General features: G+C 36.8%; 1 protein-coding gene across 7 annotated transcripts in view; it reads left to right on the top strand.

The window, feature by feature from the left end:
* LOC120330706 (inositol 1,4,5-trisphosphate-gated calcium channel ITPR1-like) overlaps positions 1 to 24,444 on the top strand; it is a 99,298-nt gene extending 74,854 nt beyond the window's left edge. For 6 of the 7 annotated variants that reach the window (XM_078116506.1, XM_078116507.1, XM_078116505.1 and 3 more), the window contains 25 exons: positions 934 to 969; positions 2,906 to 2,953; positions 3,694 to 3,794; positions 4,623 to 4,794; positions 5,553 to 5,670; positions 6,415 to 6,512; positions 7,170 to 7,293; positions 7,874 to 7,986; positions 8,562 to 8,762; positions 9,293 to 9,403; positions 9,910 to 10,035; positions 10,780 to 10,839; positions 11,548 to 11,718; positions 12,166 to 12,251; positions 12,532 to 12,638; positions 12,860 to 12,985; positions 13,640 to 13,803; positions 14,342 to 14,512; positions 15,531 to 15,649; positions 16,282 to 16,445; positions 17,395 to 17,615; positions 18,271 to 18,439; positions 19,947 to 20,107; positions 20,459 to 20,605; positions 21,255 to 24,444. In XM_078116506.1, coding sequence (XP_077972632.1) covers positions 934 to 969; positions 2,906 to 2,953; positions 3,694 to 3,794; positions 4,623 to 4,794; positions 5,553 to 5,670; positions 6,415 to 6,512; positions 7,170 to 7,293; positions 7,874 to 7,986; positions 8,562 to 8,762; positions 9,293 to 9,403; positions 9,910 to 10,035; positions 10,780 to 10,839; positions 11,548 to 11,718; positions 12,166 to 12,251; positions 12,532 to 12,638; positions 12,860 to 12,985; positions 13,640 to 13,803; positions 14,342 to 14,512; positions 15,531 to 15,649; positions 16,282 to 16,445; positions 17,395 to 17,615; positions 18,271 to 18,439; positions 19,947 to 20,107; positions 20,459 to 20,605; positions 21,255 to 21,344 — 3,204 coding nt within the window. In that variant the 3' untranslated portion in view covers positions 21,345 to 24,444. The remainder of the gene's footprint in view (positions 1 to 933; positions 970 to 2,905; positions 2,954 to 3,693; positions 3,795 to 4,622; positions 4,795 to 5,552; positions 5,671 to 6,414; positions 6,513 to 7,169; positions 7,294 to 7,873; positions 7,987 to 8,561; positions 8,763 to 9,292; positions 9,404 to 9,909; positions 10,036 to 10,779; positions 10,840 to 11,547; positions 11,719 to 12,165; positions 12,252 to 12,531; positions 12,639 to 12,859; positions 12,986 to 13,639; positions 13,804 to 14,341; positions 14,513 to 15,530; positions 15,650 to 16,281; positions 16,446 to 17,394; positions 17,616 to 18,270; positions 18,440 to 19,946; positions 20,108 to 20,458; positions 20,606 to 21,254) is intronic. The other variant, XM_078116502.1, reaches the window with a different exon arrangement.
* The last annotated feature ends 170 nt before the right edge of the window (positions 24,445 to 24,614 follow it).

The following is a 24,614-nucleotide window of genomic DNA, read 5'->3' as shown; positions in this document are numbered from 1 at the left end:
TAAATTCCTCAATTGTTTGTTGAGAACTTAGCAAACTGATTTCTTCTCGTAATTCTGTTTTAAAATTTGAATTTAATCATTAAAAGTTTGAAATACAGACACCTGACTTTAGAGAATTCAAAATTCTGACTTCTGAGTTTGTAGAATTAGGAATCACGACTCCGATTTTAATAAAAACATCCCAAACATGACACTACATTCCTGATTAATTATTCGAATTTCTCAATACCTCAGCGAATATCAACTCCACTCTTTGGAACTTCTCCTGCCTAATAATTTGCAACGATTCGATTTCAATTAATTCTGTGTTTTGGAATAATTTAAACATGTTTCGAAACATAACTGCATGGAGTGGGTTGCTATGTGGAGAATTGCTTTAAACCAGATTTTCCTGGTTTGCTCTGCTTTGTGCAAAATTCCAAACAAGTCAACTGACAATCATTTGTAGCAAAGACCACAACTTGCTTCATTTTTATCATCTGAACTGTTGAAAAACCACGTTTGAGAGTTTTAAAATTCAATGCTCTTGCCAAAAAAATTGAAAGTGTCTAGCCCAGGGATCGGCAAGGTTTTTGAACCAGGGGCCAAAAATTTTGCCCACTTAGACTGGCATGCCATGTAAGTGTGATGTAAAAAGTTACATTTTATGAACAATATTTTTAGTGTTACAAAGCAAAGGTGGAAAACAATACGCCTTGTGCTAAAACTAAATTTAACTACAATCTAAACAAATTCCTTGATCTATTTTAGCTGAAGCATCAAAATTCGATTTTAGTTTGGTAGTGGCAACATCAGACAGGCCAGATAGAATTACCCAACGGGCCGGATTTGCCCCGTGGGATATACTTGGCCATGTCAGGTCTCGTCTGTATGATCTACAGACAAAAATATGATAAAATTAACAAAATATTTTTTTTTAAATTTTTCCCGCAGAATGTGAACGTTTACAATGACAGGATTTGGGAAGAGGTTATTTTGTCTTTTGTTAATTTACTTTGCTTGCAGCTAGTTGACTGTCTTCTTTCTTAGCTAACTCTTGACTAACTCTTCAATAACAATGTATGATCATTAGGTGCTCCAGAAGTATGCGCCCCAAGATGTCGTACAACCTGAATCCTAACCGATACACACATACTATGTTTAGGTTGTGTGCCATCTTGGTGCGCATACTTCTGGAGATCCGATCATTAACTCTGTGAATTATAGCCTAATTGTTTGGCATCTATAATTTACTGTTCTGAGTTTGTTCAAGAATTTTGTGTTTAGTTTTAGACCGCTTCTACTTTTTTTCTTGCAGCTGTCTCTTTTCTCTGGACCGGTGGTTCTCAACCTTTTTTCTTACATGTTCCATTTGAATTGCAGAAAAATTTTGTTGCCCACTAAATTTTTTAAGCAGAGGAAAAACTGAAAAAAAGCAAAAAACTATGTCTGCAAAGATTGAAACTTCCAATTTACTAATTAACTCTGCTTTCTCTATACCAACTCTTCTATTACAACGTATGGCCGTCCACTGACTATATTACTTCCATGAATTTTCAATCACGCTTTTATATATATTTATATCCTTAACTTTTCTGTATTGTGTGATTGCAATGAACTTGTAGTTATTTTTAAATTATATTACTTGCTTCTTTGCTTGCATCTAGTTTACTTCCAACTTTCTGATCTATTTTGCGCTAGCTGTGAATAGTTCCTAATATTTCTGATTCAATTAATTTGTATTTATTTTGGGCTTGCATCTAGCTAGCTGTACTCTTCCATTTTCTCTTGACTAACAACAGCGAATGGTTGTGCTCTGAAACTGTATTACTTCTGTTAATTCCCAGATTGGAATATGCAAACAGTTTCAAATTAACAGTGTTGTATACTGTTTTGTTTTAGATTTTTATTAGTTTTAATAAATATCTTTTTTATGTATTACTATTGATTACAGCATGCTCTATTATGTACATTAACTGGCATGAGTGGTGTTTGCTGCTAATATCCTGCTGTCAGCATGCTTAGTAAGATATTCTGCCAACTGTTTTCTTTTCAAATATAACTGTTAGGCAGTGATGGGATTCTAAATTTTAAGAGCATGTTCCCTAATTTCTGAGAAGCATTCCGACTGAAACAAAACAAGAATGGGTTCGCTCATTATCACAAGATTCAACTCGTGTGAATTGCCTGAATCCCACCACTGCTTTTTACGCTACGACTATTCTCATTTTACTGATTAAATTTTTCTGATTATAGTATTCTGGGATATTTTCTACTTTTTCCTAAATCTATTCAATCCAATTATCTTATGTTATTTTAGGTCCTTATTTGTCTGACTCTCTGTCTAATCTTAAAACTCCGGTTATGGCATGGGCATGTGACAGCTTATAGCACTAACCTTATTACAAATAAGCCTTTATATGTTGCTTACAATTCCATACACAATTAGGGGCTGCCTGTATAGTTTTGTAAATAAATAATTTTTGGTACTCCTGAAGTATGTGCACCAAGATGTCGCATAACCTGAACCCTAATCTGGTACACAACCTGAGTTCAGGTTGTGCACCATCTTGGTGCCAATTTTTTATAAACAGTGAGACCCAAAAATCACGAACTCAGATTATCCGGAACATATTCTAGAGTGAATATAACTTTTGTGCTAAGTATCCTATATTACTGAAATTTTTGGTTTAATACTACAAAAACAGAAATTTAAAGTTGAATACATTTTCTTCATTTTCATAGAAGTAATTGGTAAATTTATGGGTTCTGTTATTTTTGGGTCACTCTTTTCCAGGCTTTGTTCAATTCATATACCACTGCTAGTTTCCCTTTCCATATTTCTTTATATTATAATTTGGACATTAACAATGTCTGCCGCTAAGTTACAATTATGGAGGTGATCATCCTTTTATCTTTAATTCAGGAACAAGATTTCCATTCTCGAGGTGCGAATGTAGATGATCATAGGAGAGTGAGTAGAAATTTTAAACAATAAGTAGCTTAGAATTGATTTTGATCATTAATTTACATCTCAGATTCTGTACTGTAATACACGATTCACCGAAGATGTATAAGGGAGAGAACGATGGGGCTTGTGCTTAGTGCAACATACTTTTTTTGTTTCAAAAGAATTTGCTCAATGCAAGGTCAGGAGAAGAGAGAACGATGGGGCTTGTGCTTAGTGCAACATACTTTTTTTTGTCGAAAGAATCTGCTCAATGTCAGGTTAACACGGGTGGGCAAATTATGACCTGCATGCCAGATCCAGCCCATTGAAGTGTTTTATCCAAGTCACGTGTGTTTGCGTCATAAAGACCCAGATTGTTGCATTGTGCTCTTTATTATTATACAAACGTTAATCTAGATATTGGACTAGCTGTTGTAATCAAACCGCTTTTCATTCATAGTTTTTTCATATTAAGTTTTGGGCCTTCGACCCTGTAATAAAGACTTTTATCTGTAACTGGCCCATTCAGAAAAGTAATTTTACACTCGCGGGCTATCTCAACTCAGAAAAAAAGGAGACTTATTTCTGCCAAGATTAACTATAGACTAATAGCGATGCACTATGCACCAGTAAATAGATATTTTGTTGTCATTGCATGTTGCAGTCCACTGAGTAAAGGCACATAGAAGACCACTTTGGTTTTGCACTTTTACAAGTATTATCCTATTTCTGCTGTATAATTTTTTTTTTAAATTTTTCCACAGGGTGAAGCACTGCGTCAAATTCTTCTTTCTCGATACTACGGCTCAAGCTATCAACATCTAAGGGAACTTGCTCAAAAAGACAATGGGAACACTTCAGGAAGGTTTGTGTTGTTGTTCAGTGCGATTTTCGTATCTTTCTATTGAGATTTCTTCACTTGTTCATTTAAAACAAGGGTCGGCAACCTGCGACCCGCGGAGTAATATAATCCGACCCGCGACGCTTCACTGAATTATAGTAACAAAACAGCTGTTTTGGCGATTATATTCTTTACGTAACAGAATTTATTTCGAGACGCATGTAGACTAAATTATATTATAATCTAACAAGTATAAAATTCACAATTACTCATTTAAGTAGCCTATAATTTAATTATAATTAGACAAATGGCAACAAAACGCAGAAAAATTTATGCTAAGTGCAAAGGGTTCAATGGTGCCGAAAATATTCAAATGGAATTTTTTGAGATGCTATGCAATGTATTACAGCTTGATTTTTATTATAAAAAGTATCATCCGTTCGGTTTTCACCAATGACTTGCAACCCTTAATTTTGGCCCGCGAGCAACAAAAAGTTGCCGACCCCTGATTTAAAACAATGCTTTGGACAAGCAGCTTAGTTATGCACCCTAGTATGCCATGGTTGAGGTGATGGATTGTCTCTGTGCAGTAACATGTTGGGTGGCTTAGTTATATCCTACGCGAAATTTTCATGTTTTCATAAGCTGTTTTCACCGCTTCAGTCTATGCAAAGGATTACGGTTTGCTTGTCTAGAGCCATGCTCATCACAAAAATCGATGCTCCCATAGTATTGGCGCACAACCTGAACATAGTATGTGTACCAGGTTAGGGTTATCAGGTTGTGCTCCATCTTGGTGCACATACTATAGGAACGCCCAAATATCTTAAATCCTTATTCTCTTTCTCTTAGTCCGTTTCGTCGCACTGAACTTTCATTGGAAGAAGTGCAATGGTATCTAAACAAAGAGGGAGCCACAGATCTTGTTATCAACCTGATAGTTGGAAATTACAGTGAGATTGTCTTCCATGAGAGCGTTCTGCTTGGTATTGCTTTGCTGGAGGGAGGGAACCACGTCAATCAGGTAATGTATTATTTTGGTCAAGTTATTGCTAAATGGAGCAATAATTATTAGGGCTAAGAATAAGTTATTGAAATTGTCCGATGAAAATTAAATGGACCTTCTTGAGACTGATTTCTTTTTACTCAATGTAGATTGGCATGAGCAGTTTGAATTCCATATGAGGATGGTTATGTACGAGAGAAGTGCAAGACTCTTCGCTGCCGTAGGGTGGTTCATGTATCCTGGTCGATTATGAATTTCTTCATCAAGTCAAAACATGAACCAAGTGGAATTATGTGGTCATTCATTGTTCCAGATGCAATGAAGATTGATGTTCGTGAACCTGGGCATTTAAAGCTCAGCGATGTGACGCATCGTGCTAAGCATTAGTATTACACTTGCCACCCCTGATTACCCTGTGTTGGTTCACAGGTTCGAATCATGTTGAGATTTTTATGTGCGGTAGGATTGCTGGACTCCTTGTTGCCGTAGGGTGGAACACGTAACCGCTAGTCGCGTACAGCTTCCTCCACCATCAAGTCCATGCATCTGAAACAAATAACTGGCTAACTAATCCCATACTCGACATGGATTGATAATCGGACGAGAGGCCGTGGTTTGCCATAGGATTAAGCTGACTTATCGGCTTTCTTCTCCCCAAAGATAATTATTCAAATCCTATCCTAGTCAACATTTTTTGGATTTTTGGTGCTTTGGATTAGATTCCGAGTACCTGTCATTATAGGTCCTGGGTTTTACCTTCAAATTTTCTATTCCAGATGTCCTTCTTTTCCGAGCTTCACAATGAAAACAACTCGGAGACATTTTTCAAAGTTTTTCATGAGAAGATGGAAATTGCTCAACAAGAACTGAAGAATTCTTCCACTGTCAATACTGGTGAATAAATTTACTAGCAAGATACTTTTGTATACCTAAGTAGGGCTCGGCAGTCAATCCATCGTGCTCAAGTGTTAGTACCACACTTGACATTGTACCTCTGATTAAGTTTTAATCCTGTGGAATAGAATTAGGGGGGCTCCCGAAGTATGCGAACCAAGATGGCGGACATCGGAATGTAATATGTGTACTAGGTTTGGGTTAGGCCATAATTTTAGGTATAAATACTACGGGAGGCTCTTGGCTAGTCTTCGAACTGATAATAGGACTAAAATAAGGAAAATTGGAAAGAAATTATCGCCTAACCCTAACCTGTTACCCATGTTACGTTCCAATGTCCGCCATTTTGGTTCGCATACTTCGGGAGCACCGAATTAGGATTGCGGGAAATCTCGTCGTCCATCCACTTCAGGAAAGTTTGTCTGCTGGTCAGTTACTGCTGCATCCATCATCCATCAAAGTCCATGTATCTGAATTAAATATCAAGCTAACTAATCCCATACCTGATATGGACTGGTAACCTGATGAGGGGCGTGGTTCAACTTCTTTTTCCAATGGGATAACCGTGAAATTGTATTCTATGAATGAAAAAAGTTTTAATAGTAAATCCTTGATTCAAGCTTTAACTTAAAATAGCAATACTGCTATGGTTAAATTATCGTAGATCATTGAAACTCTATACATACAGTCAAAATTATTGTTCTCATCTTCAAAAATTTTCACTCATATTCTTTATATCTGTAGGTGAGCTACTAACTCGTGTCTCAGAACCAACGTTCCCAAACTTTTCCCCTGTTTCACCGTTTACATCAGGTGCTGGAATTTCTGACAGTTACAGACAGGTAAGATGGTTTCTGGACAGGTTGAAGCTATGTTACAACAGCATACTTCAATGTAGATTTGATAGATCTTAGGATATCAGTAGCGCTTCCAACTTTTATCATTTTTACTGTGGGTGTTTGGAGCTATTAGCATGCAGTTATAGTCTGGTAAAATGAGTGCTCCTGAAGTATGCGCACCAAGATGTCGCATAACCTGAATCCTAACCTGGTACACAACCTGAGTTCAGGGCGTGCGCCATCTTGGTGCGCATACTTCAGGAGGTTCGTAAAATGTTTAGAGGACCTGAATACTAGAACAGATTGAAGCCAAATTGAAAGAAAAAAGGACAAGCTTTGTTTTCTTCGCATGAATTTGCTGAGTTTTATTGCAATCTGAGCCATATTGATCAAAGGTTACTGCGGTTGTAGGTTTTGGTGTTTATTGTGCAAAAGGAATGATTTTTATTTTTAATTGTGTGTTTTTTAATAACTAGGGTTTGTAAATTACATTTCATCACACAAAAGTTTGTCTTTTCCTAGATTTTTTGAAACCAGGATTTAAAAAAACTGAAATGTAGTTTTTTTTACATCATGTATTGGGATTTTAGAATGGCATCCGAAATTATTTGCACAATGTGTCCTTGCATAATATAAATGCTCTCAAAAAATTCTTTTTAGTTATCTGGTGAAATGGAATCTGAATTATCTGATGCAACAATGCAGATACAGAAAGCTATAGAAACTGTTCGACGACCTCACACGACTTCTGATGGGTTTACTGATGGCCATAATGCACTAGCAGGTAAGATAGTGAGGAGAGTCACATAACATGGTATCTACCGTTGGCTTGGCGGTGTGGCGCATCGTGCTAACCGTTAGAAATCTGCTCGACATCGTGCCTCTGATTACTCTGTGTGGGTTCGCAAGTTCGAATCCCATGCGGGAATAATTATGTGCAAGGGGATTGCTGGACTCCTCGCTGTCATAGAGTGGTTCACATAACCGCCGGTCAGTTTCCCCCCAAGTCCATGCATATGAAAAAAAATAACAGACTAACTAATTCCATACTTGTCATTGTCTGGTAACCGGACAGGAGGCTGTGGTTTACCATTTAATTTAGCCGTCTTAATGGCTATGTAAATCCTATCCTATTCTAAAACTGAATCAATATTAAAATCACCCAAAAATATAAAAAAGCCACTATTTCAAAACATTCAAATATAATAATTTCAAATATAGAATATATCTCGAAATGTATTTAATGAGTTTACATTTTTAAATATGAGGAGTTCTTACAGTTTTTAGATATTATTTTGGAGGCATTTTTAGTTAGTTTTAGTCATCTCCGAGTGCTTTTTCAATTTTACTTTTTCAAATTCTAGGGGAAATGGATAGACGAGATGATGAACGAACACTCAGTCCTGCAGTCAGTATAATGAAACCGATACTTAGATTTGTTCAACTTCTCTGCGAGAATCACAACGCACATTTGCAGGTTTGTTCAGGGAGAATCCCATACTGGGTGCTCCCCATGTACGTGCACCAAGATGGCGCACAACCTGAACATAGTATGGGTACCAGGATAAGGTTATCAGGTTGTGCGGCATCTTGGTGCACATACTTCGGAAGCACCCAATACTGTACTTGGGGATTGGCATTTCACTAGCATTGGAATTGGAGTAGTTGAAGTCTAGGACCAAAAATTTCCAATATATTAAAATTTTATGTGACCTCTGTGAAGTCGGCATTGTTATGCAAGCGCGCCGCTTCTCTGATCCCATGCATTCTCTCAAAATTGTGAGATTTATGTTTTAATAATTGTGTTTTGAACCAAAAGTGTAAAAAAGCACAATAGATATGGTACCTTTTGTCAAATTGGTGTATTCTTTGCGAACCCTAAAATTCAATATGTGCCCCCTGCAGGGTCACGACGGTTTGGGAAACTCTGGAATTTTTAAGCAGTTAATTTGTTTCATAGGCGTGGGCTTCTGTTGTGTAGAGAGCCTAACTAACCAGAGGTTATAAAAAACCTTCTAATATAATTTATTTCAAATCCAAATCCTGTTTCAGAATTATCTTCGATGTCAAAACAACAAAACAAACTACAATTTAGTTTGCGATACTTTGAAGTTTCTTGATTGCATCTGTGGCAGCACAACCGGTGGTCTGGGTCTTGTTGGTCTTTATATCAATGAAAACAATGTTGATCTCATCAACCAGACATTGGAAAGCCTCACTGAGTATTGTCAAGGTCCTTGCCATGATAACCAGGTAGGTTTAGTGGTTTCCTTATGTATCGCAAGGATTATTTATAGTGAAACATGAGTGACTAGTAAAAAGCAAACTGTTAACTGTATCTTTATTTTATTTCTGGTACTGTATTTTTGATTGTCTATGCCAGTGGCTGCCAAACTTTGTGGTATCATTAGCCACAAATCAAATTACCAAAAGCTTAATTACCCCTTTCATAAAAATAGGATTTCAGTGAGCAATTCATCAAATACAACAACAACAATAACCCAAAAGCACAAAACCAACCTCCTTGATTCGATCTCATTGGCAAAGGTGGCACTCTTTCTGCAATACAATAGGCTAGGATGAAACCAAGGCAAAGTGAATGACAGACAGCATTTCGTATTGATGGCCACGCAGCCAGCCAGCCCACTTAATGCCTGTTTGGTGCAATATTCACTTGTGTTGATTTTATTTTGGAGACTGAACAACCAGTACTTTTGAAGTTGAGGAACTCGTATATTTTACTCAACTCACAGACACTAAAAGTAAAAACCTTTATTTTACAGAATGCCATAGCAAGTCATGAATCAAATGGAATTGACATTATTATTGCTCTGATATCGAATGATATAAATCCTCTCGGAAAACATAGAATGGATCTTGTAATGCAATTAAAGGTAATTATAACTATTCAATGTATTCTCTTAGCAAAAGCATTCCAGTGATTGCTCGCAACTTTGTTAAGGAATCAGTCTTCTGTACTTGTGTGTTGGTGTGCTTGACTTTGCTTCAAGCAAGCTTTGTGTTTGTAGCTACACAGATCAGTATTCTATAAATTCTATTTATAGCACTTCATTTTTTCAAATTTTTCACATTCAAGTGAGTTTGCTTAGCTTTGCTTAGAGGAAATTACAGTATTTTTTAATCGGAGTTCAAGAAGTATGTGCTCCAAGATGACGCACAACCTGAATATGGTATGTGTACCAGGTTAGGATTCAGGTTGCGCACCATCTTGGTGCACATACTACGGGAGAGCCTTTCAATCCATGGTTGCTGTTTATGTTGTCTGCTGATGTCCAAAAGTAGGAATTATCAATGAAATCTGTTGTATCTGGCCCCAATAAAGTTAGACCCAACACACCAAACACCATCTTCGCATTATTTTTTTTTAATTTTAACGCAGAACAATGCAAGCAAACTTCTCCTTGCAATTATGGAAAGTCGTCATGATTCTGAAAACGCTGAGAGGATTCTACGAAACATCAATTCAAAACAACTTGTTGCTGTTATCGAACAAGCTTATACTAAGGTGAGTGGAAATGGATATGGTTTTTTGTATTTTTTCGGATGAGGGAAAGTTGGAGGGAGACTTGACTTATGGGAATAATTATGGGTGGGGGAGAGATGATAAGGATCTCTAATCATATGGTGCACTGAAGCCTCTTATCTGCTTACCTGTCTATGTCTGGTATAAGAAGAGTTGACTAGTTAACTGGGCACATCAGAAGTGTATGTACTAATATGGACGTAACTAATTTTGTTCGCCTACTTTACATCAAGTTGTGTAAAGAGATTATGGGCAGGGGTATATTTGCTTGGCTAACACACACAGTCTTCGAACTCGTAATAAAACTAAAAAAAGGGAAATCAGAAGAAAATTATGCTTTAACCCTAACCTGGTACACACACTACAGGAGTACTGTTAATTGTACCATGAAAATGGGTAGTAGAGCGAGGGAGGGAGGCCAGCGATTACAAATGGAAGAGTCTTTTTCACATATGTGGCACTCATGGGTTTCAAACCTAGGATTTCATGCAGGCTAATCAGTTGTATGTCAGCAATCTGAACGATGATGCTAATTTTGAGCAAGACACTAACTGCCAAGATATGGAGTTATTTAAGTTTGTGCTATTTTGTCTATACTAAATCTGAATGATTCTATCCTATATGGATCTCTCTTATGCAATGCATCAAGATTTTAAATGTTCTAAGTGAAAATTCAGTATGATTATATTATACAATACATATCTCTCATTATTTTATCTTTCACAGGGACAACGACTTGCTGAAGAGGAGGCCATGAGTGGCGGGCTTCTACCTAGAAATACTCAGGTAGGCAGTTTTTCAGTGTCATTCTACATCTATTTCTCAAAACCAATGCACTGTTTATACGACACTTATTCACACCTTCTGGTTCAAATAAAGTTCTATTCACTGATATTCAAGGAGCTACTGTTTTAGAAGGGATTCTGGTCCTTAGTTTGTCATTGCCTACCCAGATAATAATGCCCTAGGTGATTTGTATCCAAGATATGTAATCAGCAATGCCAACATCGTTAAGTTTAACGCTTCATAGTCCTAGGCCAGAGCTACTCAACTTGCAGACGGCATTCCGAATCCGGACCTTTCAAGCATTGATTTAGACTGCAGCTGATTCTTTATTTTGTATCATTGGCCCTACCTTGGATGTGTGTATGTTTACTTTTAATAAATGACTTTTATATTTTTAAAGAATAATTTATCATTTACTCATATTTGCATCTGACTATGTATGAAAAGAACTGTAACGCCATAATAAACAATGCGAATAACGCTATCTTGATTAGGAAATAATCACTTGATGGTCAAAGAATTGCAGGGTTGCAAAGACCGGATCCCCAGAATTTTAAAAGTTTTGTATACGGATCTTTAGTAAAAATAGTTTAGTAGCCCTACCCTGGGTTATCGCGCCCACGATCTATGATCATTGTGATTAAATCATATTAAACAGTCTTCTGCCGTCGTGAATAACTGAAAAAATCTCATTACTTCTTTCATTAGATGGACCTAACCGGTGATGGCTCTCCACGAGCAGTCGGGCACAACATTTACATTCTTGCTCACCAACTAGCCAGACATAACAAACAATTAGCAGAAGCACTGAGACCTGAGAGTACGCCATCTGGGACTGAAGCATTACGGTATTACCAGGAACATACAGCTCAAATTGAGGTGAGAGGATGACACCTCCTGTAGTATGTGTACCAGAGCAAATGCACTTTCATATTTTATTGAGTCATAAGATTATTTTACGTCATGTCATGAGTGAGGTTTGGTCCACGAGCATTAGTATTAGCAAGCTGTTATTACCCTTTTCTTATATTCCCCTTTCCTTAGTTTAGTAATTTCACCGATTTCCCGGGTATCGGTTCTTTACATAAAATAACATATTGGTACACAAACTTCTCGAATGCCGAGAGTACTGCTATAAAACTTGTTGAATTTGGATTAGTTGGAAGCAGAGATGTCCAGAACGAATCGAATATTTGTATACATTCGAATTTCCTTATATAATTGTCCGATCCGCAAGCTAAAAAACGCTGAGAACCACTGTCGAAGCCCACGCAAGTTACACTGGCCATGGTATTACTTAACTTTTTTGTACTTTACCTGTTTCAGATTGTTCGAGCTGATCGCACGATGGAACAAATCGTTTTCCCAGTTCCTCATGTTTGCAGTTATCTTACAGATGAGACGAAGAGAAGGTGAGGGAAATAGTTTCCATGTTATGAAACCGTCTGTAAAAGGCTTGTTTGTAGTTTGTATGTAATGTCATGTAATTTCCCACATGATAGTGCCCCCTGTTTAAAAAGTATTCGATATATCGTATTCTTAACTATTTTCCCAAAATGTATTCGGTATAGTCAAATATTCGGTTTAGGCCAGCCCTGGTGCATTAACTCCCGCATAATTTAGTTAAATGCTCTTTTTGTTTCAATTATTTTTTTCTCTATTAAGATTTATAACCATCTTTCTCTTCATTAGGGTGGTAACAAGCACAGAGCGTGATGATCAGGGAAGCAAGGTTGGAGGATTCTTTGGCAAAGTAGAAGACATGTACAGGGAGATGGTGTGGCAGAAAAAGCTGAGAGGTATGGCTTGCAACCTATTGGAGTCGATATTCCCTGGGCCCATTTGTAGAGTCATTCTCACGAATTTTTGAATCCAGACTGAAAAGATAGAGAATTTTCTCAAAGCAAGGTCACAAGTATTCACCCAAAAGTAACTCGTTTTTGAGCAAAAAGACTCATTTTTGGGTAAAAACACCCATTTTTCTCTGAATAATCGTCAAATTATTTTTAACCTTCTTCAGAGTACAAGACGTTGCACTGGTTTAGTCGTCATATATCATTATGGAGCACGGTATCATTCAATCTCATCATTATTATCAATCTACTTGTTGGACTCTTCTATCCTTTCATGATTGAGACTTATAAATGTAAGTTTTTTAAATCTATACCTTTACTCTCAACAGGGCTCTATGTTGCAATTTTCTTTGGCTTGACATTTAGCCTCACTCATATCTTTTTTCACATTCAGAAGAGGCATTCTGGCATTGTCAACCAAATTTATTACACCCTGGGCGAGGTGGGGGCATGTAATATGCTGTAAATCATGACACTGACAAGGTTAAACTAACACTGTTGGTAATCGTACAGCTAAGCCATCTTTGAGGTGGTGGGCATGGAATTTGAATACCTGCTAAACTAACACTTTCAATTAGAGGATTGCGAAGCAGGAATGTGTGACCTTTACTACAGGAGGTCCAGATACAAATACCTGAATGAATCCACGGGTTGGCTATTGGTCTTATGACATGCGATGTTCACTGCGCACAAGCTCAGGTACAGGCTTCGCAGCGCAAAAGAATTGGAATTTCTTGTGCATATCAGATTAAACTAAATTAAAAACTCGTTTCGCGGGCTGCACCCTTTTTTCCTGTGGGCCGCATTTGGCCCGCAGGTTGCACACCTTTGGTCTAAAGCTTTAACTACTATGCCATCGAGCCCACGAGCAACTGAATATATAATTTGTACCATTTTTAAGCAGATCTAATGCCAAACAATAATATGTTATACAATATTTATTCTAGTTCTCAACGACCAGTTGTCTCTTATTCTCTGGCCTATAATGTTGATCTCTCTGGCCGCCGTCACAAATCCGTTTGCTGTTCGATGCCTCGCTCTGTCTGTCATGATGAAAACTATCTTCTCTATCGGAGTCCAGAATGCTCTGCTTATTCTAGGGGTGCTGAATGTAAGTGTTTGTTTTTTTCTAACTGTTTGGTCGGGAGAGGAAGTGGTGTAAAGGGATAGATTGGAATCAAATTAAAATTATAAGAAATAGTTTGAATTTGCCTCGTCTTCAATTCTGAGTGTAAGTACGAAGCTTTGCTCATACTGGGGGTGCTGAATGTAAGTGTTTGAGTAGAGATCAGAGTGGAACAGCCCCCCTATTTATTCAAGGCACGTTTCATGGCCCCAATCCCACTATCTGGAACCGGAAAAATTGCCAGCTATATGAGGCGACCAAGTATGCCAATAAGTGAACATACTGGAAAGGCTCATTTAATTATGACTGCTCTCATGAATCTTAAATGTATAAAATTTATAGAAAACTGTCGAATGCCATTGGTGAAATTTTTAGTAAGCTGCTTAAAATCAATATCCATCATTTATTTTACGCATGTTCAAAAATTAGCGAACAAATTCAAAAAAGATAATCCTATTACGATCAAAGAAATTGAACTTTAAAAAAAAATTCAAATATCAAAAATTTACATTATTTCACACAGGTTGGTAATAGACTTGTCTACCTCGTGAGTTACGTTGGAAACAAGGGAATATTCACTAAAGAAAAAGGAATAATGCCGATACTGTGTGATGCTGAATTCCTGTTACACATCGCTCACATCATGTTCTGTTTCTCTGGTCTGCTGGTCGATGAACTGTTTTACAGTGTATTGGTAAGTTGTTTTAAAATTATGTTTAGTAAAGTTAAGATAGTTTATATAATGGACAATTTTGCAAAAAAAAATTTTAAATACTAATAACATAATCTCTTTTCACGAAATAGTATATTAGTAAGCTTTTGTTAGATCATAGTCTTAACTTCATCAGACAAAACAAATCATACTTTAATCAAACAGCAAATATCCCATTTATTTCAAGCATCCTTTCATGTATTTCTCATGCAGAAGGTACTAGACTAGATAAGTTATTCTGAACTGGACCGCAAGTCCTTGTTCACTCCCTATTCCGGTTTCATATATGTTATTTGCCACAAGGATGCTTGAGCGACATAGTATTAGAAACATAAATAAGAATAAAATAATCTTTTTCCACGAAATAGCAAGTATATTTGTGAGCTTTTGTTAGATCATAGTCTAACTCAGTGGTTCCCAAACTTTTTGATATCGTTACCCCTAAATTTAATTACCAAGATCCCAATTACCCATTTAATATAAACACAGTAGTCTTATTATTATCACTTTTTCTAAGATCAAGAATGGCGATAATACTAACACCTATTACATTTCCCAATCCGACTTCAAGATTCTAAACTTGCGCTATCTCAGCATTTTATTCTACAATCTGTATGACGAAGTATTGTTATTGTCTCTACGGACCGTGTGACTAAATGCTTAGACTCATTGTCTCTAGATTGTTAAAACGGTAAACGTCTGGATTACCCCCTAAGAATTGCCAAATTACCCCTTTGGGGGTAATTACCCCCAGTTACTCTAACTTCTTCAGGCAAAACAAGATATAACTTGATTAAACAGTGAATTTGCTATTTCATGGAAATAGTTTTGTTATTCTTATTTATTACTGTAATACTATTTAGTCAAGCATCTTTGTAGCAATGGACACGTACAAATTCAAAATAGGAAGCAAACAGAAATAGGCAACTTGCAGTTCAATGCACAATATTTTGGCACTCTTTGTAGTGGCAAATGTTTTTACCCTGCATTATTCTTTCAGCTCTTCGATTTGATCTACGGAGAAGAAACTTTGCTGAATGTGATACGAAGCGTGACCAGAAATGGAAGATCGATTCTCCTTACTGCAATGCTGGCTCTTATATTGGTTTATATGTTCAGGTAACTGTGTTATCTTCTCTATGGAAAAGTTAAGCTCGGAAGGAGGCTTCATTCAAGCAGTTATTATGTTACATGAAGTTAATTAGGCTTTTATTTGTCATCACTTACTCATTTTATATCGTCACTTAAAAAAGGATTTAGACAATATGGTGCTAGTATTTAAGGAGTTTGTGTTTATTGAATTTCCTAACGGAACTTCAAATTTTCGGCAACTGTAAAACTCATGATCATACTTACTTACACTAATTACTGGTTGATTATGGACCGATAACCGGACGAGAGGTCATGGTTTGCCATATGATTAAGCCGTCTTATCGGCTTCACTCTCTCACAGGATAAATCTGTAAATCCAATCCTATTAACTACTCCCGTAGTGTGTGTACCAGGTTAGGATTAGGCCATAATTTTGTTTCGATTTTCCTTATTTTAATTCTATTAAGAGTTCGGAAACTGTCTGTTTTAGTCAAGTGAATATACCCCTCACCCATAGGCTTCAGTCCAGTTACACAATTTGATGTAAAGTAGGCGAACAAAGCCTCCTATTAATTGTATGTTGATATCGCCAATGCTTTTTTCTGGTTTCAATGGTAAATCTGGCAACCCTGAACTTAACCCTATTTTCTTTATAACAGTATTGTTGGATTCCTTTTCCTGAAAGATGATTTTGTCGCGCAAGTGAATATAAAACAAGAGCTTTCTCGTTACGACAACATTGCACGTAAAGTTGGAGAATCGAAAGAAATGTTCAATAAGCCTTCACAAGTTTGCGAACAGGATGATGAAAATTGTACTAATAGTAAGTGGATAGAATATTATATAGCAGTGGATCCCAAAGTTGGTTGAACGGCCAAAATTAGGCGTAAAAAGATATTCGCGGCCTGCCCTGGGCTTCAATCCATTGATTACTTTTTAAATGAAAACTTTTTGACATGATTTGTCAAGTTTCACGCATTTTTTTTTCATTGTGTCCAGGACTCTGATTTGATTGGTCACTTTAAGTTGTTCTTCTGTGTTGAGTGGAGGTGTGACCAGAGTAATTTCTTACTCAGACTGACCAGGGCTCCAATCTGATTGGTCACTTTTTGAATAAAACTTTTTTGAATAATTCCATATAGTTTCCTGCTTCAGTTGCATAGGCTTTATTTCCAAATCTATGGGGGCAATGGTCGACTGGCAATGGAATAGATAACCAAACAAATGCATCCGAAAGTCTTTTTGACATGATTTGTCAAGTTTCACACATTTTTTTTTCTGAGTGTCCGGGACTCCAATTTGATTGGTCCTTATTCGAATGTAAATTTTTTAAATTGTTAGTCTATGTTGGGTGGAGGTGTGACCAGCGTTCCAATCTGATTGGTCACCTTTTGAATGTAATTTTATTTTTTAAAAATTTCAATGATTCCACAAATTTATCCTATTCAGAGTGACCGAAGCTCAACTTTTAATTGGTTACTTTTGAAATGAAACTTTGGGGCTCCCGAAGTATGCGAACCAAGATGGCGGACATCGGAATGTAATATGTGTACTAGGTTAGGGTTAGGCCATAATTTTAGGTATAAATACTACGGGAGGCTCTTGGGTAGTCTTCGAACTGATAATAGGACTAAAATAAGGAAAATTGGAAAAAAATTATCGCCTAACCCTAACCTGTTACCCATGTTACGTTCCGATGTCCGCCATCTTGGTTCGCATACTTCTGGAGCACCGAAACTTTTATAAATAACCCCATACATTTCTTACTTCAGGTGCTCAAGCTTCTTTTCCAAATATGTGGGGGCCGACAGCCAATGGTACCGGTAACCAAACCAACGCGTCAGTTATTAACCCTCAGCACACAGCCGACGAAGATGGTGATATAGTAGAAAACCACTGTGAAACCCTGTTTATGTGCATCATAACAACTTTAAATGAAGGCCTAAGGAACGGAGGAGGTATAGGAGATATACTGAGGAAACCTTCAAAAGATGTAAGTACAGAGGTTTATTATTTGGTCTGAGGTAGAGAGATAGTTCATGAGATGGCTTAGTAATATAGAAAATTATAGCATTCTTTTTTTTATTATGTCCTTCCAACTTTTTAAATGTTTATAGCAGGGGTGTGCAGCCTTTAATACAGAAGAGCCAGATAGAAATAACTGGGTGAAACCACAGGCCGCACTTTTATTCAACATAGGCTTTCTTGTAGTGGCGGGCACATATATTTTGGCAATTGATCTTATGACATGCTGCATTGCTCTCGCTTCGCACAAGCAACTGTTTGGTGACGTTGTGACGCCATCTGCATAGATAATAAATTGGAATCTGGTATAGGCTTTGCGACGCAAGGGGATTACTCGCACGTTCCAGATTGAACTAAATTAAACGCTTGTTTCGTGAGACGCAAACCATTCAAAACTGGCACTCCTCCGCGGGCCTCACAATTTTTTTTGCAGGCCGCATTTGGCTCGCAGGTTGCACACTCCTGGTTTATAGTATATGTTGACATTGTATTTCCAAGTTTTTTTATACAGTGTTAAGTCATGCATTTCATTCCGAGCAGTGACGATGTTCTCAATTCGAATTGATTAGAAATAGTTTTCGAGACGCTTGGCGTTTAAACACGTTTACACTTTATTTTTACAGGAAGGGATCCTATTCATGGGCAGAGTTTTATACGACTTGTTATTCTTCTTCATTCTGATTATCATAGTCTTAAACCTTATATTTGGCGTCATTATTGACACGTTTGCAGACTTGAGATCGGAGAAACAACAAAAGGACGATGTGCTAAAGAATACTTGTTTTGTTTGTGGTGAGTTATAGTTAGAATTGTTTGGGGGGACGCAGGTTCAAATGCTAGTATGAGTGAATATGTAGATTACCATTATACGAAATTTTGAAAACTTGGAAATTTGAGATCGGAGAAACAGCAGAAAAATGATGTGCTAAAGCAGGGGCTCTCAGACTTTTGGGGTTATGGGGCTCGTGAAGAGGGTGACTATTATTTACGGACCCCAACAATAAATTTATACAATAGAAACAACAAAAAAAAAAAATTGTTACCTACTAATAAATGTTCCTGAGTAAACTAAAATTACTTCATTTAATGACTCGGTTGTATTTCTAAATTGTATTTGAAATTTTTTTAAAAGTTAGCATTAGCAGCTGCTAGGTTTCTCTCATGAATATTTGGGGATTCGTATGCAGTACTTCGAGAACCTATGTGCTGAAGAATACTTGTTTCTTTTGCGGTGAGCTAGACTTTGCCTGTTTGTCTGCTCAGGGTAGTGCACTTCATTTATGAAAAGATCCATGCTCTTAGCTAAAGCTTGAAGAGTGGGGATAGAATAGTTCAAAGCATTCGTTGTTGTATTGTAAGCTGTATTATATTTTAGAAATGCCAGAAGATTTATACAAGTTTGTTTAAAGTAGCATCTCAATTCTTTATCTAAAAGTGAAAAAAGGAGTCCGACAACCCTCACATACTTATCCCCTAGAGCAGGGGTTCTCAACCTTTTTTCTGTCAAGTACCCCCCAAGTCAAAACAATCAACGCGAACCCCCGGTAATCTGACACTGAACAAAGTTGTGATATACTGATATATTAACTAACAATTTGTTGCAACACCAATTTATTGACCATATGTAACTAAATTGAATCGTCTTGTTGATATTATTGCCCTTGTCGTCTGCCACACTAAAGAATTCTTAAAATCTCTCCCAAGTTACAATAAGCATATTAACTTCTTCAATGCTCACACGCTGTCTTTAGAGATTTCACAGTTTGTACGCAAAACCTTGAATTTCACATTGTTGGCGTCATAATCACAACAACGCAAGATCAGGGAATATCTACGTTTTAATTGGCGTCTAGTTTCAATAGGCAAGCATTTTTCCATGGTAGTAATAAAGGATATTAAAAAACAGCAACATACAAAAACTCGACTGTCATCCAGATACCCCTGGAAATCTTCTTGTGAATCCCTGGGGGTTCGCGAACCCTAGGTTGAGAACCCCTGCCCTAGAGGTTTCAAACCAATGTTCCCTAAGCAGGGGTAGTCAGTGGCAAAATATCCACAGTTGCATCCTTCAGGTTTACTAACGCATATTCTAGTATATTCTGGGTATAGAACAAGTTTTAGGATATAATAGGGTTTTCAAATTTTTCCGGGAGGAAAAGCAGATAAAGCCACTTTTTTTTTCTGGCGGGTTTCTACATGTTTCTTTCTATGTCGGGTGGAATAGGTAGCCAGTTATTTGTTTTAGATACATTGACCTGATTCTGGAAGACTCCATTCACAATCCAATTCTTGTTCGTAGGTCTCGAAAGAAAGTCCTTTGACAACAAGACTGTCTCATTCGAAACTCATGTTAAAGAAGAACACAATATGTGGCATTACCTGTACTTCATTGTACTTGTCAAAGTGAAGGATCAAACAGAGTTTACTGGGCCAGAAAGTTATGTCTTCAACCAGGTTATGGTATGAACTGATTTTATATGGTTTTTATTCATAAATTAAATTTTGAATAATTGTTAGATTTGCTTGTTTATGGCTTTGTTCAGAGTGAATTTAGACAAGTAGTTCCCAAACCGCTGCCTTTGGGCTAATTACGACCTGAATAACGATCGAATATGTTAAGTGAAAGAGTTTCACACTTTGTTTTTTCTTTTTACGTTTTACTGTTACGTCATTATCACAGTTTAAGCGTGTGTATCTTTGTAACAATTCGATATACCGGTATCCTAATTATATGTACTGCCTCCGGTATCGGTTCTTGTGGGCATTCCATTCCACTTTCTCTCTGACATTATATTGTTCTCTATATTCCAGGACAATATGCTGGAATGGTTTCCACGAATGCAAGCGATGTCTTTGAAAGCAGGGGATGAAGCTGATGAGAACAGTGACGTGAGATCATTATGCCAACAACTTGAAAATACAACTGCTCTCGTTTCGCAACTATCGAAACAATTACAGGTAAATGAATTTTATGATCACGGTCTTGTTAAAGGTTGTCAAGGGGGCTTAAGAAATCTCACGCTCAACCGTGTCCTGCATTTTTCCTAGTTGTTGGACTCTCACCTCATATTTGCGCTCTATCCTGTTAAGCAGTGGTTTTCAAACATTTTAGGCTGCGCCCCCTTTTTAGAATTTCAAGCGTCGCGGCCCCACCCCAAAAACAACTAGCTAACATTAAGCTTAAAACAATAGGTAGTAAGACAAAAGTATGTTTTATTTAAAAAACACATTGAAAATATTGGATGAAATCGCAATATCCAAACAATAAAAAAAATGTGAATACCGTTTGAGTACCACTGTTCTAAAGTATCATATCAATTCCACCTCATATGATTAGTATTTTTCTTGTGCCGAAGTATTATATCTACCTGACTTAGATCCTCATGAATAGTGTAGCGAAAAAGTCAGACTTACAAAAATGACCTCTGACCCTTTTCTACTAATTAAATCCTCTTCCTGGATTATACAAAAATGACCTCTGACCCTTTTCTACTAATTAGGACCCTCTTCCTGGATTATACAAAAATGACCTCTGACCCTTTTCTACTAATTAGGATCCTCTTCCTGGATTATTCAAAAATGACCTCTGACCTTTTTCTTCTTTCAGGATCTCCAAGATCAAGTAACAGAACAACGCAGACGTCAACAAAGATTAAATATTATTAACCCCCGATCACACATGGGGTTTCCCAAATAATCACATTTTATTAACCCTTTACACACAGTATCATCTGACCTCGGTAATCTACACTAGTTATAGTATTCGTTAATTTACAGTATTCTTTCAAGTATTCAAATAACTTTAGTTTTAGATATTCATAAGCTATATTATTAAACTCAATTACCAGGGTTGGACGAATAATCCTTCATTATTTTATATATATCAAAAACTTTTTTCCGAATCTGTTCGAAATAACCTACATTTATATTGAACCTTTTCCTGACTTTAATTTTCAATTGAAAATTTATCGCAAAACAGTCTGTATTTGTTAGATTCTGGAACCGTGATTTCGAGAATTCACGGTGAAGATTTCGAGTATCGTGCAAGCTCATATTCTCTCAATTATTCATACATGTTAAAAATAATATAACTGAACCACCAAGAATGATACTTACATAAGTATCAAACTGGTATCAAAGGCGTATGGGGGTCGGAAATGTAAAAAAGGCACTTTTTTGGGGGCTCCTGAAGTATGCGAACCAAGATGGCGGACATCGGAATGTAATATGTGTACTAGGTTAGGGTTAGGCCTAATTTTAGGTATAAATACTACGGGAGGCTCTTGGCTAGTCTTCGAACTGATAATAGGACTAAAATAAGGAAAATTGGGAAAAAATTATTGCCTAACCCTAACCTGTTACCCATGTTACGTTTCGATGTCCGCCATCTTGGTTCGCATACTTCAGGAGCACCCTTTTCTGGATCATACATAGCGATTTTTCGTAGCTTGACACTCTTTTTAGACCCTCAAGACCAGGGGCGTAGCCGATAATTTTCAAAAGAGGGGGTTCTGAAATTTTTTTTTGCCAAGTTAGATCAAAACAGCTAACGCGTCCAATGGAACGCTGGAATTTGCGTGTTTTTTCATTCGTCTTGTGGGTCTAAAAAGCATTTCAAGCTATGGAAAATTGCTATCTATGATACAGAAAAATGATTTTATTTTTTTTACATTTAAAAAAGGGGGGGGGGTAAAAATTTTTTTTTGCCTAGTTAGATCAAAACAGCTAGAAATTTCAGAACCGCTCTTTTAAAAATTTCTGGCTCTACACCCGACTAGTAACTCTTTACATAACAATGTTTGCTTGCAAAGAACCTTGTTAAGAGTGAAACACCTCTTTGATATTTGTTAATATGTTAGTAATGCAGTATTAGTATTGATGTTTTGCAGTTTGATATATTTTCTTGCAATAGTATGTCATGGTGAATCTTCCATTATTTACTTTAAGATAATTTTTTTGTAGAATAATGCTTTTTGTATGTTAGTATTTATCGCATGGTGGATAAACCAATTTCTTTATCCTAGGTCAGGGGTGGAAAGTTACTTCTCTGAGTGGGCCAGTTACAGCCAATAGACTTGGTTACTGGGCCGGAGTCACAAAACTTAATATTAAAAATTATGAATGAAATTAAATTTATATACAACAGCTAGGCTACCGTTTGTACGATGTTACAATCCGGGGCATTAAGACTTTATTTTTTATTCATAAAAACTGTACTCATAATTTCAGCAGACACAAATGAGCCAGATGAAGCACTTCAATGGGCCTAATCCCAACCGCAGCCGTCATTTACCCACCCCTGTTTTATTGGAGATGCGCACTCTCTGTGTTGGCATCACTGCTATAACCCTAATCTGACAAATCACAATTTTTCAACAATGTTACTGTGTAAGTAGTTACTGCATGGTGAATAAATAATAGTTCACACATATTATGGCGGAGATGAAAGCATATAGGAATTCTTCTTGTCTTATTGCTAGCCGGATAACTAGGTGTTCCCGAAGTATTCGTACAAAGATGGCGCACAACCTGAACATAGAATGTGTACCAGGTTAGGGTTGTTCAGGTTGTGCGTCATCTTGGTACGAAAACTTCTGGAGCGCCGATAACTATGTGTATCTGAATGAACCCTCCAATTCTATAGTTGTTACCTTTTTGCATTGAATATTATTTTCCTTTACTGATTTCTGTGTGCATGTATACTGAATCTAATAGAGTTCTGCTATGTGTTATAAAATCAGTATTATTTACTGTACTGTCTTATTCTTAACAAACTCCAATAAGAAGACATCATACTATGATTCTTTAGAAATCCATCTGTGTCGATGCATATATGGCAGGGTGCCTGTCAATCTGCTTTCGACTAAAATAGTTATGTTATAGTCATGAGGTCACACACCAAAACGAATGAGTACTGGGTATGCAGAAATTCCACTGCTGCTAATAAGCTCGACTCTTTGTTGGGGCATTCATGATGAAATCGCCACAAAAATTTGTAATGTATTTTTTTATGTTTCATTTAATTTGTTGATTTGATAATGTAATCTACGGTAACTTGTTGGCCAACCCTGATATATGGTAATATTATCCTTCTCTTACCCCATGTATTCTAGCTTTCTTCTTTCCTTTTTCTTCTTCTTGTTGTATAAAGCTCTTAGGAAAACGTATTTAGAGTGATTCAAGCAATATGATTTAAGTCTATTTAATTATGTAGAATTCTTTTAGTTCAATCAAAATCAAAATAAATTTATAAATTTAATTGCGATGCCTGCAATTCTAGATTAGTATTCAGATATTGAGAGCCTTAAATATAACCAGCATAAACATAGTAATTAGATTGCTTTTACATTGTATTATATGATCCATTATTTGACCTTCAAGGGTGTGCTTGTGACCTTGTATGCTCATTAGGTGGATGTTTGTGACCTTGAATGACCTTCAACTGGGTGTTTGTGACCTTGAATGACCTTCAACTGGGTGTTTGTGACCTTGAATCTCCTTCTGGTGAGCGTATATAACCTTGAAATGGGTGTTTGTGACCTTAACTGGCCTTAAATTCCCAACTATAGTAGATGCTTTATGCTATCCCCATGCATGCCCCAAAGATAAAATCTGCCATTTAAGCGTGACCCATGTGTGATTATACTTATTATTATACTGATCATGTATTTGCACTCTTCATGTTGTCATCTAATCATCAAAATCATTGTTTGTAAATAATGCTACTGTTTGTATATTGTGCAATAATAATTCAATCTTAATCAGATAAAATAAAATCATTTATGTTGAGCTGAAAATAGTTTTTGTTTGTCTAAAATGGATTGGATAATCAGGACATACACAGCCAGGTTTAAATGGGTCGCGAAAGACTCGCAAACCCGCTTTTACCGGCATCCGGCCGTACCTGCTAGCTGTTACAGTCTGTCTAACTTGGCAATTAATCTAAAGAATAATTTTGTGAGAAGTT

Source organism: Styela clava, chromosome 9 (genome assembly GCF_964204865.1).
Source record: "Styela clava chromosome 9, kaStyClav1.hap1.2, whole genome shotgun sequence".
In the NCBI taxonomy this organism is placed as follows: domain Eukaryota; kingdom Metazoa; phylum Chordata; class Ascidiacea; order Stolidobranchia; family Styelidae; genus Styela; species Styela clava.
Note: the sequence above shows the minus strand (reverse complement) of the source record. Positions and strands in the feature narration are given on the sequence as shown.